General features: G+C 56.0%; 1 protein-coding gene across 4 annotated transcripts in view; it reads left to right on the top strand.

The window, feature by feature from the left end:
- LRP5 (LDL receptor related protein 5) overlaps positions 1 to 17731 on the top strand; it is a 96939-nt gene that overhangs the window by 62113 nt on the left and 17095 nt on the right. For all 4 annotated transcript variants that reach the window (XM_036105435.2, XM_036105434.2, XM_078057705.1 and 1 more), the window contains 9 exons: positions 3630 to 3846; positions 6092 to 6381; positions 7846 to 8072; positions 9391 to 9575; positions 11714 to 12037; positions 13033 to 13232; positions 14974 to 15182; positions 16336 to 16526; positions 17165 to 17374. In XM_036105435.2, the coding sequence (XP_035961328.2) occupies positions 3630 to 3846; positions 6092 to 6381; positions 7846 to 8072; positions 9391 to 9575; positions 11714 to 12037; positions 13033 to 13232; positions 14974 to 15182; positions 16336 to 16526; positions 17165 to 17374 (2053 nt within the window). The remainder of the gene's footprint in view (positions 1 to 3629; positions 3847 to 6091; positions 6382 to 7845; positions 8073 to 9390; positions 9576 to 11713; positions 12038 to 13032; positions 13233 to 14973; positions 15183 to 16335; positions 16527 to 17164; positions 17375 to 17731) is intronic.

The raw sequence follows: 17731 nt of genomic DNA, 5'->3' as shown, positions 1-17731 counted from the left end.
GACTGGTCTTGCCCCTTTGGAGGCTTGAGTTGCCTTTGTGAAGCTTCGTCCTCAGCTGTTTCCCTCTGGGCTGCTTGGACTCGAGGATGGAACAAGCAGAGGTCTTGCCGGCCGACCCAGGCTCTTCAGCCCGTCTCTACCACAGGGGTCACCTGCGTGTGGCTCGCCCTGCACTTGCTGGGGGCTCCGGATCATCTGGGCTCTCTGAGGCCCCCTGCTCTCTCACCCCGGCCGGGACAGTGACACCTGCCATCCCGGGTCAGCTCTCAGATCCGCGCACCCGGTGGGGCAGGCTGGCGGGCAGGCTGAGGATAAGTCCCAGACTGAGAGGTCACACCTATATCTGTCTCCCTGCTCCTGACACGTACTGGGTCGGTGGAGGGCACTTCCGGTCCAACCAGAATAAATACTCAGCACAAGAGGGCTGGTTGCAAGGCCTGGTGGCTGTGTGTCCCCCGGGGAAGAAGTTAGAGCATGGGGCTTCCGGGCAGCTGAGCCATGCGTATGTGCACGCAAGTGTGTGTTTAAGATCTTTTTTATTGCATGGAACAAAATAACCAGGGCAGTTTTAATTTGGGGAGTTATGTCTGACTGTGATAATTATTCCATCAGAAAACAGAAGTCTTCTCCCTTGAAACATGTGCTTTCAAAGGGTTGGTCTTGGGCTCCTATCTCTTGTCATGGTGACTTTCTGGGGCCCACCATTTTGTGGGTCCTCCCCGCAGACCGCCATGGGTGCTGCCCCTCAGAGCGCAGCTGGGATCTGCGGGTGTCTGCTCCACTTGTCCCACCTCTCTGCTGCCCCCTCCCCTATCCCAGACCCGGGCACGGAGCGCGGAGTTGGCCCAGCGCAGGAGGACGGAAGCCAAAGGTCAGAGAGAGCAAGGCTGGCCCCAGGCACCTTTGGCATCTGGCGTGATCATTTTTGACGTAACTCCTCGGAGAGACGTCCAGTTTCCACTCCTGAAAATCGAGGGCGCAGGCGCTCAATTCTAGAGCAGGGGTGAGAATCTACAGCCCGTGGGCCTGATTGCCTGTTTGTACCACTCCCAAACGGAGACTGGTTTTTACACTTTTAAATGATAGCGAAAAAAAAATTGAAAGAAAAATAATATTTCATGACGTGTGAAAATGACACCAAATTCAAATTTCAGCGTCTACAAAGTTATTTTTGTTCCTTGCACAAACGATGTTCCGTAGGCGCACAGCCTCGCTCACTCACTCACGCTCTCTGTGGTTGCTCTTGCATTACCAAGACCATATGGCCGCAAAGCTGGAAATGTTTATGATCCTCTGCAGGAAAAGTTTGCCAGCCCCTGACCTGGAAAATCTGTCTCCCGTACTCTCCCCTGACTCCAACATTCTTGGGTTGCAAATTCGATTCCATTATTCCTGAATCCTGTTTGGACGCATTACCCTCGCAGGAGCCCGGTGGACCCGTGCCCTGTGTCTCGTCTCCTTACCCTCGGCTCCTCTCTAGGAAAGCTGGGATGTTGAAATGTGTGTTGCTCCCTGTAGACAGGCCCATGGGTGCTCCAGGCCTGGGGAGAGGCCCGGTCCAGTAGTTACTTTTATGGATGGGCTGGATTTGCTCACTGCGTGCAGAAAGCTGCCACAGAAAACCACTTTGGGCTCGTGTATTTTTCTCAAGTGTTAGAGTCTTGATGGAGAGCCTGCGAGGTGCTTCTTGGGTTCTCTGATTGGTGTGGGAGGTGATCGGGGTGAGGGAGCGGCTTCTGGAGGGGGGTGGGATCCTGCGTTCGAGGTCGGGGCAGGAGGGGGCAGAGGCGGAGAGAGAGAGGAAGGGCTGCCAGCCTTGTTGGCCCCATGTCCTCCGTGGGCTCGTTTTCATTGTTCTTGAGCCAGGAAAAAGGTACTTCCTTGCCTCAGTTCAATAGAATGTGTATTTATTTATGTCTGGAGTTCAGTTATTAAAGAAAACTGAGAAAATATGGAAATACCTAAGGAAGAGGAAAATCTCTTACAGAGGCGGTATTGACATGTTGGTGCATTGAAGCTGAGTCTTTTTTTCTAGATGTGGATGATTTTCTTTGTAGTGTCAATGTAGTGCGTGTGCGGACCACCCCTGACGCGGCCCCCGTTATCCCGAGCTGAGGAAGGAGCAAGGGTCCCCAGGGCCTCGCTTGAGCCCTGCCCCTGACGGGATGTGTTCCTGGAGATACTCTTTCTCCTCTCCCAACCTCACCTCCTGGGCCATGAGCCCAGGATGAGACCCCTCCCAGGGGCAAGTTTTGTGCAGAGCGTTCTCTGAGGGCCGGCGCTCAAACCGTTTGGAAGAGTTAGTCCATTACCTGCCATTTACTGCTAACCAGCGGGGCCAGGAGTGGTGCCCAGGGATGAGCACAGAAATCGGTGCAACCCGAGCTCCTCCCTCCAGGTGAGGTTGGCAGCTCCCCAGCTCTCGGTACAAGGGCACCCCCCAACCCCACGTTCTCACCTGGGCAGCGCGTTGGAACGCCCCGCGGGGAGCTGCTTCCAGGATCCATACTTGGGCCGCAGCCTCCCACTTCTGCCTGAATTGCCTCAGATTGGGGGTCCAGGCGTTGTTCTGTCTTTGGTTAAGTTGCCTGGATGACGTCCGCTGCTCCCCTCAGTTACAGGTGGAGAAATAGGTCCACGGGGCGCAGGGGCTTGCTGGGCCCAGCCCAGAGCTGCCGGCTCCTCCCGGCGACCTGGCTGTTTTGTCTTGTGCTGTCCGATAGCAGACGACCCAGGTCTCTTCTGTTCAGCCTGAATTTGATCTGTCTTCTGTTCTCACCGCCTGCAAAACAGAGGGTTTGTCGCTTTTCTGCGGAGCTGGAAGTGTCATCTGGCTGCAGGAGGTCTGTTGGGACTTGTCATGTCTCTTTGATCCTGGCCTGAGAGCCGGAGAATCTTGATGTTGTGTTTTATCGAGTCTGCCTTTCAACAGAAGCTGCTACACGATCATCTGTCATCGGAATCGTGGGCGTTTTTATGTCTGACAGCAGTTTTCTCCTTTGTGGCTTTTGTGGTTAATGCTTTTAATCAGCACCGATTCTTCAAGAAAAAGCTAGCTTTTATATCTCAGAGTAAATGGCCACTCGTGTGGGGGGGTGGAAGATGTCTGAGAGTTACGGGCTCAGACTTAGGGCCAGAAGTGCCCTCAGAGTTCATCTGGGCCTGACCAAGCAAGACATCGGTCCAGACACCGGTGCGACGTCTTGCCCAGGGCCCACGGCGTCTTAGTAATCCAGCCTCTGGACACTCATGTCTGCGTCAGGCGTGTGAGTTGACGCCTGCCGGTGCTGTGCGCAGGCGGATGTTGCTATCAGACCGCCCCTGGTCTGAGACCCACACCTCGGGTCTGCAGGCAGATCAGCCACAGGAAGGGAGAGGACAGCCGTCCGCCTCGCCTGGCCCTTTCAGCACAGTGTCCGTACCCAGGTAGGGGGGGCTGCGGGGAGAGCCCTGAGCCAGCCCCACCACTGAAAAGGTCATTCGTCCAGCTCTGCCAGGGAGCCACACCTGGCTTCGTATCACGGCCTCGCGGGGTGCAGACAGAGCTGAGCATCCCAGGCGTTGACCTTGGCTCATTTCCGGCAGCTCAGGCCCGAGGCCGGTTCATACCTGTGTCTGCCATCCTGCAGGTGATCAACGTCGACGGGACAAAGAGGCGGACGCTCCTGGAGGACAAGCTCCCACACATTTTCGGGTTCACGCTGCTGGGGGATTTCATCTACTGGACCGACTGGCAACGGCGCAGCATCGAGCGCGTGCACAAGGTCAAGGCCAGCCGGGACGTCATCATCGACCAGCTGCCCGACCTGATGGGGCTCAAGGCCGTGAACGTGGCCAAGGTTGTCGGTGAGTCTGTTCAGCCTCCAGCCGCCGGTGAGCCAAGCCTACTGGCTCCAAGAAGAAGCAGGGGGCTCTTGGCTGCCCTTCAGTCCCCGGGCACGCACCCTGGGGAGGGGCAGGACAGGATATGGTGAGATCTGGTGAAGGACAGGTGGGACACTGTGCTGAAAGGGCCAGGCGAGGCAGACGGCTGTCCTCTCCCTTCCTGTGGCTGATCTGCCTGCAGAACCGAGGTGTGGGTCTCAGACCAGGGGCGGGCTCTGATACCAGGCTCTGGCCAAGTGCCTTGGCGCCCGGAGCAACCCCATACACTGATGACCGTATTGCCCCATTTGCGCTGGGAGGAAGGAAGGACGCACGGCCGCGTTGCTGATGTGGCTGAGCTTGGGACTCACTCCAGGTCTGCCCCCACCTCCTCACTGGGGTGGGCTGTGATCGTTGTCCAGCGTGGCCGGGCTGGACCTTCAAATACATACTTTTTCTTTTTTTTTTAAGATTTTATTTATTTGTTTGAGAGAGAGACAGCATGAGGGGAGGGAGGGGCAGAGGACGAGGGAGAAGGACAGGCATATCCCCTGCTGAGCACAGAGCCTGATGTGGGGCTTGATCCCAGGACCCCGAGCTGAAGTCAGATCCTTAACTGACTGAGCCACCCAGGCGCCCCAAACACACACCTTTTTTTTTTTTAATTTTTTTTTATTTATTTATTCATGAGAGTCAGAGAGAGAGAGAGAGAGAGAGAGAGGCAGAGGCAGAGGGAGAAGCAGGCTCCCCGCCCAGCAGGGAGCCCGATGCGGGACTCGATCCCAGGACCCCGGGATCATGACCTGAGCCGAAGGCAGACGCTTAACCATCTGAGCCACCCAGGCGCCCCAAACACACACCTTTTATCTGAAAGCCAGGATCTGCAAAAAGCTCACTTAACGTGATTTGTCTCTTTATGAAAAGGCTTCCAAATGCGGGTCCTTAGGCTACACGGGAGAGAGTAGCGTCCAGGTGTGGAGGGGGCGGGGCTGTGGGCTCCATGAGGGCTGGGGCTCTGTTCCCAGCGGGGGCCTCTGCACCTACTACAGCACCTCACATCGGAGGTGCTCAACAGAACTTTGCTGGGTGAATGAATGAATGAATGAATGGGCAGAGAGGATCCAGTGCTTGCCCTCAGGTAGCTCCCGGTCTCTCCGACTAGTGGCTGAGACACTCCTTCGCGCGGCTAAACCTGGGATGATGCTAGGGATGCCTGGCTTTAACACACGCACTTGAGCTTGGAATTTAGGGGGCAGGTGGGGGCCAGTTTGGCCAGGCAGAGGGGCAGCTGTGCAAAGGCCTGGAGGTGAGGCCGTGGGGCGGGGGGGCCTGAGAGCAACTGGGCCTTCTGTGTCCCCGGGATGGGTCTTACCGCCCAGCCACCTGGGTTCCTGACGAAGAGGGATGGGACCGATAAGCTTCGTTTCCCAGTCGCCTTTTAGAACACGCTGAATATCTACTGTGGACGGTGAGGCCCGTCTGTGAGTGATGGTTTAAAAAAACAAAAAACCCAACAGTTCCTAAAAAAAGATGTGTCTGTCAGGTGTGCTTTCAGGTTGAGAAATTGGGTTCATCTCTCTCATCTCAGGACTTCCTGAGAGAGTTGGGGAACAGGGTTCTTTTTTTAGCTGAAATACTTAACACTACATTAAAGTCACTGTTAACAGCGCCTCGGGAGGTAAGGGAGATTAACAGGCTGGCCAACAATAAATGAACACCCTGAGTACTCTGCTTTAATGAAGAAGAGACCCCCTTGGCGGTCCTGGGCGAGTCTGGGTTTGTGAGGCGTTGGATCCTGGGAGGTGCCATCTGGGCGGTCGGTCCAGTCAGCAGGCCTGGAGTCCGGGCCCGGGGTGTGTGTGTGAGACTTGTCCCATCACGGCCCGTTCTTACAGCTGCGCCACTTCCTGCCTATGTCACCTTCACCAGCCTCCCTGGGCTTCACTTGCCGCGACTGGAAAACAGCGATGGGAACGGCTCCCGCCTCCCAGGCTGCTGGGCGGACAGACTGAGTTTCTAGGCACTGGGTCACCCCGGGTGCAGAGCCAGCCCTGTTGCCATTGTTGCTGTCCCTTCCTTGCAGCTGGGGAGGACCTCAGTTTCCGTCCTCCCCACCCGGGGTCCCCATGTGCTGTCTGGCTGGGGCAGAGCCCCGTGGGACGGTGGAGCCATGCCCACCTGCCCCTGCCGGGCTGCCGAGGGTTAGAGCTGCCACGCTTGCTTCCAGGAACCAACCCGTGTGCGGACCGGAACGGGGGCTGCAGCCACCTGTGCTTCTTCACGCCTCACGCGACCAAGTGCGGCTGCCCCATCGGCCTGGAGCTGCTGAGCGACATGAAGACCTGCATCGTCCCCGAGGCCTTCCTGGTGTTCACCAGCAGGGCTGCCATCCACAGGATCTCCCTGGAGACCAACAACAATGACGTGGCCATCCCGCTGACAGGCGTCAAGGAGGCCTCCGCGCTGGACTTCGATGTGTCCAACAATCACATCTACTGGACGGACGTCAGCCTGAAGGTACGGTCTACGGGGTGTCCCACGCACGCAGCTTCGCTGTGGACGCCTTGCCTGTCACGGCGCCACCTCGAAGGCTTTTATAGTCTCTTAAGACTTAGAAGAGCTGTAATATTCAGGGGCGCCCGGGTGGCTCAGTCAGTCAGGCGTCCGACTCAGTCTCAGCTCAGCTCATGATCTCGGGGTCATGAGTTCAAGCCCCGCATTGAACTAAAAAAAAAAAAAAAAAGGAGCTGTAATATTTATGGTAACGTGATCTATGACAATAAAGTGTGAGTGACTATTTTAATAAATTAACACGGATGATTATAAGCAGCACATCCACTAGACACACGGATGGGCTTTGTGGGTCTGTGAAGCGTTTTGTTGTAAGTTGACACCGTCCTTGGATTCGCTCCCTCAGCAGTGGCCACCTGCTTAGCAAATGCTGTCTTTATGCACGATGTGAATATGCAGGAATACACAGAAGGGCCTTTTCTTCTCGTAAAGCAGGACTTGGCAAACTGGCTCGCAGGCTGGCCTCCTGGTTGTGTAAATAAAGTTTTATTGGAACACAGCGATGCCCATCTGTCTCTGGGTTGTCTGCGCCTGCGCTGCTAGATTGTGTAGCGACACCAGATCTGTGTGGCCCTTGGAGCCTAAATATTTACCATCTGCCCCTTTAGGGAAAAGTTTGCTTGCCCCTGGTCTAAAGTACCGGACAACCGAAGTAGCGTACTCATTTATCTTTTATTCTGCCGATGGTGTTACACATCTCTTGGAGATTTTTCTGATTCTAAGTCATGGGAGCTCACTGGAGAAAGAGGGCAGGAGACAGAAAAGTATAAAGAAGAAGATAAAAATAAAATAAAAATAAAAATCACTTCTATCCCCCCTCCACCAGCTGACGTTTCAGGGCAGTTCCCCATGTCAGTGTTGCTCATGGTCCCTATCAGGTGCTGTAGAGGATTCTGTATCCTGCTTTTTTTACTTGACATTATGAGAGGTAATTGATTATGCTGTTAGGAACTCTTTCACACAATTCTTTAGATGAGTGAAGTAGTCCACTGCACAGATACTCCGTATTTTATGTAACCGTTTCCTTCTTTTAAATGTTCTAGTGGCTTCCCGTTTCCCCGCTGTAAACGATACCGTGGTCGTGAGCGCTTTTGTTTCCGTAGCTCCTCACCTTTTGCATTTTTATTAGTTCCTAATAAAACTTCATGACAAAGATTACTGAATGAAAGGACCGATCTGTATGTGATATGCATATAGAAATATAAAAACTTAAATATTATCAAATCTTTTTTTTCCCTAAAAATGTATTTTGCTACATTTCAAGCATTTATTGAAAAACCTTTGTATGTGGGCGATTGGGCAAAAGCTGTGGTCAGTAGTTGCTCCGGTGGCCAAGCATCCATCTCATGGTTAGAGGTCTGCAGAAAGGCTGGTTCCTAACCATGGCCCTTGCCTCCTCCCCGTTCCCAGACCATCAGCCGAGCCTTCATGAACGGGAGCTCCGTGGAGCACGTGATCGAGTTTGGCCTCGACTACCCGGAAGGCATGGCCGTCGACTGGGTGGGCAAGAACCTCTATTGGGCGGACACTGGTACCAATAGGATCGAAGTGGCCCGGTTGGATGGACAGTTCCGGCAGGTCCTCGTGTGGAGGGACCTGGACAACCCAAGGTCACTGGCCCTGGACCCCACCAAAGGGTAAGAGCCGTTTTTGTTCGTCTCACGTGTCCCCGCCCCCCTCCCACTTCCTTACATCAGCCCGTGTGTGACGACTGTAGGCCGAGGGGGGTGGCTGTCCAGCTGGCCTTCTCATTAGAGCAGTCCTGACTGCCACTAGCTTTGAGGTGGCCGGGGTGGGCAGGACCCTGGAGGTATCTAGTTTATTTCACAGAGGGGAAACTGAGGCCCAGAGCAGAAGGAAGGAAGGGTGGCCCCTCTATTGGATGCTGCACTGGGCACTTTGACCCGAGCTCAGTGCAGCATCCGGGGAGCCTCCATGGGACAAGTGTCTCTGTCCCTGATGTTGCAGATGTGGAAACTGAGCCTCAGAGAAGCTGAGTGACTTACTGAGGGACAGGTAAGCAGGGAGAGCAGAGCTGGGCTCCTTCTCTTGCCCCATGTTGCTGGCTTTTAGGGCCTTGGAGTCCAGCGCGCTCAGAAAGGGCTCCTTGCAGGCTTCCCAGGCAGGGTTCCACCTGCCTCGCAAGGCACCTGCTTTTACCTGTCAGGAGCCTGGGGGCCCTGCCCTGGGCACGGGGGCCAGAGGGACCAGGGTTGAGTCTCCCTCTGCACCAGAGTTTTCTGTGGTGTAGACCCAGTGCTCGCCCCCAGTGCATCAGTGATGTGTACGGTGTACCCCGAACGCTGCCTGTCGCACACTGTTAGAGAAGGAAAGATTGCAGGACGGCAGAGCAGAAAGGCCCGGTTTTAGCCGAAGGGCAAGTAAGACGCACACGGTTCTGGAACAGGGGTTCCTTCTGTGGAGCTGCTGAAGAAGAAGGGAGGAGGACCCTTTGGAAGCAGGAAAGCCAAGTTTGGATCCTGGCCCCGTAGTGCCTGCTGGCCTCAGATTCTTGTCTTCTGCCCCTTTTGAGTAAGGGGACCGTGTGTCCTGATTCGCCCACATTCATCCTGACTTCCCCTGTCACCCTGGCGTCCTGTCCAGCTTAATTAGCATTCATCTCTGACAAAAGTATCCCACCTGGAGTTCTATTACGAGGTCACCCCCTCTGTGCCACTGGTCTGGGTCTGTAAACGGATGTGTTTGCCCTCACCCTGCAGGTGAACTGCTGTGGGAATTCAGGAGGCAGCGCGGTGACAGTACCTGGAGGGATGTTAGGGTTGTGGGGGGCTCCCAGGGTGTCACCCCGTGCCCGCTTCCCAGAGGGATGTCATCAGTGTGGTTTTCTCCAGGGTGGAATGGGCCATGCCGAGGAGATGGCGGTGGTCGTGTCCCCCTGCCCTGCAGTGAGGGCGGACGCACCTGAGCCCGCTCTGCCCTCCCTGTGTCTTCCAGCTACATCTACTGGACCGAGTGGGGTGGGAAACCCAGGATCGTGCGGGCCTTCATGGACGGGACCAACTGCATGACGCTGGTGGACAAGGTGGGTCGGGCCAACGACCTCACCATTGACTACGCTGACCAGCGTCTCTACTGGACCGACCTGGACACCAACATGATCGAGTCGTCCGACATGCTGGGTGAGGGCCAGGCGGGGTCCTGCTGGGCGGGGGCATCCCTGGGCGGGGGCGCCGGCTACCTCTCGGCCCCTACTGCACCATTCCCGCTGGCCTGTGAGCCCTTAAGCCTCACAGGAGGTATGGACGCAGCCCTGGCTGCTCATCCAGCTGTGTCTTCTTCTGGGGCTTGTCCCTTTCCACCCCAGTGCCATTGCTGTAGGCATGTCGACAGAGGCCCTGGGGACAGTTGTTTGCTGCACACCTACTAAGAGCCAGGGCTAGGCCCTGTGCCGGGACTCTAACATGGTGTAGGTTTTCATTGATGGGGAAACTGAGGCCCGGGGAGGTCACAGGATTTCCCTAAGGTCGCAGAGCGCTGCCCAGATTCCAGAGCTAGCACACTTCATCTCCATCTGACCCCAGGCACCTACTGTGTGCTGGGCATTATTCTCAGATCCACTCATAGGCCACACCCAACATCCTGGGACTAGGTAAAAAAAAAAAAAAAAGAAAAATACCTCGTTCCAAGTCACCCACCAGTGGGGGCAGGACATGCAAATCTAGACTCTGTACTGCTGGAAGGGAGTGGTTATGTTAGCTCTCGGGGGTAACCGGGTGATAGGCTGCCCCAGGCGATGGAGAGAATTTGATTTTCTGATCACCGCTGTTGTCCCGCCGTGATGGGTGTGGTTGTGCCCATTTTACAGGTAAGAAAACAGAGGCATAGGCCGGCTGCATGGCTTGTCGCAGGTATCGTATGAGCAGAGCCAGGGCTGGAACCCTGGCGTCCTGGTTTCTGCTCAGGGCGGGTTGCACCTGCCCCGCACGCTTCCTGTCCAGGTTTCTGAGGCCAATGACAAGGTTTGAACGTGTCTTTGAGACAGCCCCGCCGGCCCCACAGTGAATTACGAGAGGCTGGTGCCTGATGAGGAACCCATCCCTGAACAGCGGTGGTTGCCTGAAATCATGAAGCTCACTGACTGCCCTGGAGGGAAGAGCACAGGGGCGGAAATCAGCACGAGCCCCGAAACTTCCACGGCCCTGGAGACCGAGGGTGGCCACGTGCCGTGGGCCTAGCTGTCACTCTGCTCTAGCGTGCTTTCCATTTAATGCCACAAACATTTATGCACTGGGGGCCTCACTGTTGGGGTGCGGTCCTGGCCCGGCCTCTTACCGTGTGACCTCAGCCACGTTCCTTAACCTTCCTGGGCCTCGGTTCCCTGACACTGACGGCGCTTTCCTCAGGCAGCTGCCGTGGGCAGAACTGAGTGAAAGCACTTCTCACCGAGGATGGTTGTTGGGAGCCCCTCCTGGCGCGGGACCCCGGGCGTGCGAGCTCGAGTATGTGTTTGATGCACGCACTTGGGGAACGTCTTTATGTAATGACGGGCTTGTTTCTGATGGTAAACTAATCAACGTGGGACATTTCTGAAAACACAGAAACACAGGAAAAAAAAGTAATTATTCATAATTTTCACCACCCCATGTTAATTAATATTGACATGTTGGCAAATTTTTTCCTAGTCTCAAAATTTTTCATTAATTTTTTTTTTTATTTTAAGATTTTTAATAATCTCTACTCCCAGTATGGGGCTCAAACTCACGACCATCAAGAGTTGCATGCTCCATGGACTAAGCCAGCTGGGCCCCCCCTTTTAATTGATTTTTTTTTTAATTTTTTTAAAGATTTATTTATTTGAGAGAGAATGCACACCCTCGAGCTTGGGGAGGGGCAGAGGGAGAGAGAGAATCTCAGGCGGACTCCCCGCTGAGCGCAGAGCCCAGCACGGGGCTCGATCCCAGGACTCCAGGATGGTGACCTGAGCTGAACGCAGACGCTTCACTGACTGAGAGCCACCCAGGCGCCCCCGTCCACTCTACTACTGGTGGACATCTGGGTTGTTTCCCGGCTGTGGCTCTGTGCACGTTTTAGTCTATGTCATTGGAGTGGACAGCACGTGCATCCCCACTGCGGTGTAGGAGGGGACTTGCCTGGTCACAGGGTAGGTGGCCTCCAGCTGCAGTCAGCCCTGCTTGTTTTCCAAAGCGCTGGAACACTTTGACTCTGACGCAGGTTGCCAGGCAGCTTCGAACCAGTCAGCCCCGCGCTGTGGCCCGGCCGTGCATCGCTGACACCATGCCCGTGTGTGTCCACGCAGGTCAGGAGCGCGTCGTGATTGCTGACGACCTCCCGCACCCCTTTGGCCTGACGCAGTACAGCGATTACATCTACTGGACCGACTGGAACCTGCACAGCATCGAGAGGGCCGACAAGACCAGTGGCCGGAACCGCACCCTCATCCAGGGCCATCTGGACTTCGTGATGGACATCCTGGTGTTCCACTCCTCCCGCCAGGACGGCCTCAACGATTGCATGCACAGCAACGGGCAGTGTGGGCAGCTTTGCCTCGCCATCCCGGGCGGCCACCGCTGCGGCTGTGCTTCCCACTACACCCTGGACCCCAGCAGCCGCAACTGCAGCCGTAAGTGCCCCGCTGTGCCCCCGCTCCTCCCCCATGTCGATCAGGCTGGCTCTGGGGACGGAGGCACAAAGGAGCCTCTTGTCCGGAGGTGCCTCGGTGTTCACAGATGGTTGAGTAGGCTGTACACTGCGTAAGCCGCGCGTTACCTGGAGGCCTAGGCCTGGCTCTGTGAGTGAGTGCTCTCCCCTGTGAGTGGATTTTACATCCAAAGATCCTCCTATGGACTGACTCAGGTGAGGGCTTGGCCCATGTATTTGTGTCTTGATGAAGCAGCAGGTCCTCGACCCAGCCTGGGCCTCCCTACTCTTGGGATCCCTTTGGTCCTGTGGTCCCCGTCCCCTGAGGGCCATCACCTTGAAGGGTCAACGCAAAGGTGCAGTCACCCACTGGTGGGGATGCCTGTAACTCGAGTCTCTGCCCCTGTGGCTGGCAGACCTGGGGCCGTGATGTAGTTTCGAATCACCCAACTGTAGTTCTCTAACAGTGGCTCTAACCATCGCCTCCTACACGTTCTGAGCAGTGCGCTTTCTGCATCCAGGCAGTTTGGCTTACTGACGCCCCCGTAAAGTGTCCCCTCCCGTGTCAAGTTCACTTCATACAGTTTCAGCAGTTCACGTGAGCACATGCGGGCATACGGCAAATGATACGGTTATCTGAGCATTAAGTACAGTTATGGTTGGGAGTTTGGTATTTACTACCGTTACCCTCTTTCTGTTTTAAGTCTTGATAATTTAAAAATGCTATCTATTTCAAAGTAGTTGACGCACTTACGAAATGTTGAAACAGCAGAGACACACATAACGTGGAAAGTAGAATCCGCCGTAGTCCACCCCCAGGAAGTAGCTGTATGTCCTTCCCGTTTTCCCCAGTGCATCTAGTAGGTACATATGCAGATCTGCCTCTTAGGAGAAAGCAGAATGCCGTCCCTCCCTGCCGACCCCGTCTTCGGCTCCAGACGCTGACGCGCAGCCCCCTCGTCTCTTTGCCCATTCTAGCGCCCACCACCTTCTTGCTGTTCAGCCAGAAATGTGCCATCAGCCGCATGATCCCCGACGACCAGCACAGCCCAGACCTCATCCTGCCCCTGCATGGGCTGAGGAATGTCAAGGCCATCGACTATGACCCACTGGACAAGTTCATCTACTGGGTGGATGGGCGCCAGAACATCAAGCGAGCCAAGGACGACGGGACCCAGGCAAGTGTACCTGTTGGGGGACATGGGGGTCGCTTCCGCGAGGAGCTCCCCCGGGCCATTTCCAGGCTGCCATCCCCTTTGGCTTAGCAGAGGGGTGCCAGCAGAGCACGGCTTGCGTCAACAACAATCTGGGCTCTAATTATGCCCTCCCGGGGTATAATCCTGAGCAGTGTGAAACCCTTAGATTATGATTATATGTAGAAATGGAATTTTTTTTTCTTTCTTTCCACAGTGGTTTTGTGCAAGGCTAGTTGGTATTGGTTATTCTGGATTTATTCTTAGTTCATTGGACTCGCAAAGTCCGTTTCGCTGTAACGCAACACATACGTTCCTAAACCTCACTACGCCACGCAGAATCACGCAGCAAAACCACAGGGCTATGGGAGAAGGGGGCAAGGCGCACAGCACTCAAAACTCTTGCCAGGGACAGGTGAAGAAAAGATAGGGACCTCATAAGTACAGGTGCACCTTTTTGCGTATGTTAAAGGATTCAAGACGTAACTCCTAATGACCTTGAAGAGACCTGAAGTTGGCTGAGGACATGGGGGTGGGAGGGCCGCAGCTCGTGGGTTTGCATGAGCCGACGGGGCGGGAGGTTACGCGCCCAGCGTGCACGGGCAGCGGAGGGCGCTGCGGGTATGGGATCGTGTGGGCCGCCCTCGCATTCACCCAGCGTTTCTCGCGGGTGAGATTGTGCTTTGGCAAATGCAAAATCCGTGTTAGGCTGACACTGGGCCCCAGTGAGTTGATGCATCAGAACAAGTATGCCTTTTCAAAATGCTTATTGTAGCAGAACGGCCCGCTTTCACGTTAGGTTTCGGTGGCCCGTTCCGTGAAGGACCATCTCACGGCGGCCTCGGGACCTACTCGGGGTCTCCATGTGGCCGGCGTTCCGTTCATGTGGCATTCACCGCCTTGCCTGGCCCAGCCTGCCAGTTTCCAAAAACTCCTTGTATAGAAGCTACCGAACCCTCCCTTTCTCTGTGGCGTGGTCAGGGTCAGACCTCATGTCCTCAGGGTGAAATCTTGGCTCTGTTACAAGACGACGCAGAGAAATGCCGCCGGTGGAGACTTCCAGACGATTTCTGTGTCTGTGAAGTTCCCTTGGCTCTTCTCCACCCTGACCTGGGCCCCAGCGCTGTGTGTCCGGGCTGGGCCTTGCTTCCGATAGAGTGCTCCACTGACAGCACAGCGTTGACAAGCCATCCCCTGCGGTCTGTGTCCGTGGTTGGCATCATCTCTGCTGGCGGGGGGGGCGGGGGAGGGCAGAGCCTGGCAGAATGGTGGGAATGCGTTCCTTCCATCCCTTCCAGGGCAGGTGACAGTCGAGTTGAGTCCTTTGGAGGATGGGAAGTGTGAATTGATGGCCCGTGGCTTCCCTGCTGAGGAAGGTGCTGGGTGCAGATTGCCTTAAAGTCTCATCAGGAGGTGTTCTTTCCTGGTGTCTGGCAAAAGCAGGGAGAGACTTGGAAGGAAAAGTCCTTTAGGGACACCTTCTGGGTTTCTACTTAATTTGGGAAACATCTGTTTCCCTTCCTGTGAGTCTTGCTAAGCTCCACCCTCTGGTGGCTTTGATTCTTTATTAGGGGCACCCCTTACCCCCAAGGATGAAGTTTTGCTGATCCGACAGGAAGGGGCCCCAGACAGGGCTGGAGTCCCAACTTGCAGTCTGGACTCAGAAACTGAGGCCTCTGCCCTCCCGTGACGGCCGTAGCCAATGCTCATCTCTTCGTTTTTACAGCCCTTCGTTTTGACCTCTCCAAGCCAGAGCCAGAACCCAGATAGGCAGCCCCACGACCTCAGCATCGACGTCTACAGCAGGACGCTGTTCTGGACGTGTGAGGCCACCAATACCATCAACGTCCATCGGCTGAATGGAGACGCCATGGGTGTGGTGCTCCGTGGGGACCGTGACAAGCCCCGGGCTATCGTCGTCAACGCCGAGCGAGGGTGCGAGGCCGAGGGGTGGGCGGGCACCACAGTGCAGGGTTCTGCACCCTGGCAGGGAGACAGAGAAAGGATAGAAGTTTTAGTTCATAGGTTTTGTACCATCCCCATCAAATCTGAACCCAAAACAAAAATCCCTTCCAGAGCATCCCAGATGATGGCTGGTTATTCACTTGCATACCTTCCATCATAGGGAGCTCACCACTTTTCTGGGCACAGCCTCAACTCCTGGGAGCTTCTTCCTTCCATGAAGATGTAGACAGACTCGGAGGGTCCCAAAGGGAATAACCAGGGTGAGAGGGAGACCAAAACCCACATGACCTAAAGCTCAGAACTAAAGCTAGGCACGCGAAGGTTTGGGGCCTGGCGGCAAGCACACGACAGCCACCTTCGGGCACCTGCAATGCTGCCACCAGGCGGGGCTCAGACTTGTGGAGGCACCGCTTGATGGAGCTCACGCCTGGGCACGGCTCCTGTGAACACGGGTCCTGGGCCGGGAAGACCAAGGTTGAAACCTGACCCCATCACTTGCTGCCCTTGCAACCTCACGCAGGTGATGTAAGCTCAGGGATTCGGTGTCTTCATCCGAGAATCTGAGGATGATGGTGATATCAGCCTCTGCAGCACACAAGGGTCAGGGAGCACAAGCCTAGTTGTTTTAGGTGGCTCTTTAACAACCTAACAAGTCTCCCTTGAGGCTGGCCTCCACGGAGGCGGGGACTTAGCCAGAGTGCGGGCTAGTCCTTGAGCCTGTCACAACAAACGACTACCATCTGGGGGATTAAAAGAACTTTCACAGTTCCAGGGCCCAGATGTCTAAAGCTAAGTGTCAGCAGGGCTGTGCCCCCTCGGGAGGCTCTGCGGGGACCCTTCCTTGTCTCTCTTCCAGCTTCTGGGGGCTCCAGGTGTTGACCAGATGGCCTCACCTTGATTCTTAATGGCATCTACAAAGACTCAGTTTCCAATTAAGGTTGCATTCTGAGCTCTGGGTAGATATGAATTCTTTGGGGTGGGGGGACACCATTCAACCCCATACAGCCTTGGGGGCCAGCCCTGCTGGATCCGGGCCTGCTCTCTCTGGTGCTTTGCGTGCTCCATCCTGGCCGTGGAGATGGCAGGCCGTGACAGCCGTCCTTTACCTGCTCCCCTCCCGCAGGTACCTATACTTCACCAACATGCAGGACCGCGCGGCCAAGATCGAGCGAGCGGCCTTGGATGGCACCGAGCGTGAGGTCCTCTTCACCACGGGCCTCATACGGCCCGTGGCCCTCGTGGTGGACAACAGGCTGGGCAAGCTCTTCTGGGTGGACGCGGACCTGAAGCGCATCGAAAGCTGTGACCTGTCAGGTATGTGCCCTGGGGCTCCCCCGGGCATTGGGTCCCTCAGCAACCCACAGATCTGACCTTCCGCGGGACAGCTGGCCTCCCTCATCATCCGTAATGGTGGTACCAGCCGCCACGTTTGTCAGGGGTCTGTTTCGGGTGGGCCTTGTGCTGGGGCTTTGTGTCTACCACATATAGTCCCAGCCGAGTGTTCCAGACATAGGTCCTGAATGATCCCCATGTGGTGAGGCAGAAGAGGAGTCTCCGCGAGGGTGGGTGACCTGCCCAGGGTCCCACAGCGTGGGCTGGGACAGGAGTGGGACCCCTCCGCCCCCAGCACCCACACTTGTAGCTGCCCTACAATGGGCTGCCTCTTAGCCTGGGATGCCCCGAGGCCGGAGAGGAGCTTAGAGGGGCTTTTCTTCCATGCGTGGGGTGGGGGGGAGGGGCCAGCCCAGTGGGAGGCAGCCTAGATGGGAGCAGGGCTGTCCGAGGGCTGCTTGCAGGTCGGCCTGCTTCCAGGGAAGCCGCTCTAGCTTCTGGCCCTGGCCAGAGTACGGAATCCCCTGGGGTTCCTGGCAAGCCCTCTGTTTTGAGCTGAGCATGGACTGAGCTCTGGGGGTCAGCCGCCGCCACTCGGGGGGCATTTGTCCCACTTGCAGGGGCCAACCGCCTGACCCTGGAGGATGCCAACATCGTGCAGCCTATGGGCCTGACCGTGCTGGGCAAGCACCTCTATTGGATTGACCGGCAGCAGCAGATGATCGAGCGTGTGGAGAAGACCACCGGCGACAAGCGGACGCGAGTCCAGGGCCGAGTCGCCCACCTGACCGGCATTCACGCCGTGGAGGACATCAGCCTAGAGGAGTTCTGTATGTGGGGGCGGTGGGGGGGAGTGTTGTGGGCAGGTGCCCAATGGGAGCGGGGGCATCTGAACCGATCCCTCGGAGCAAGTAGGAGGCTGGCCAGGGTGAGGACTGCGGGATTGGCGGTTGGTGGGGGCCACTCTCGGCCCTCACTGCCCCTCCGACTCAGCAACAGATCCGAGTCTGACCCACCTTTAAATTAGTATCCCTTTTGATTAACTCCAACTTAACTGATGAGTAGCCTCACTGCCAAGTGCAAAACGCCTTTGCCGCATATAGGAACAAAACCATGGGCATGCCGTGGCTCATCGCACCCGCTGTGCAGGGGATCAGGCTGGGAAATGGGACTTAGGATGCGCCCAA

This window comes from Halichoerus grypus, chromosome 11 (genome assembly GCF_964656455.1).
Source record: "Halichoerus grypus chromosome 11, mHalGry1.hap1.1, whole genome shotgun sequence".
In the NCBI taxonomy this organism is placed as follows: domain Eukaryota; kingdom Metazoa; phylum Chordata; class Mammalia; order Carnivora; family Phocidae; genus Halichoerus; species Halichoerus grypus.
The sequence above is the reverse complement of the archived record's forward strand: the minus strand, read 5'-3'. Positions and strand labels throughout refer to the sequence as shown.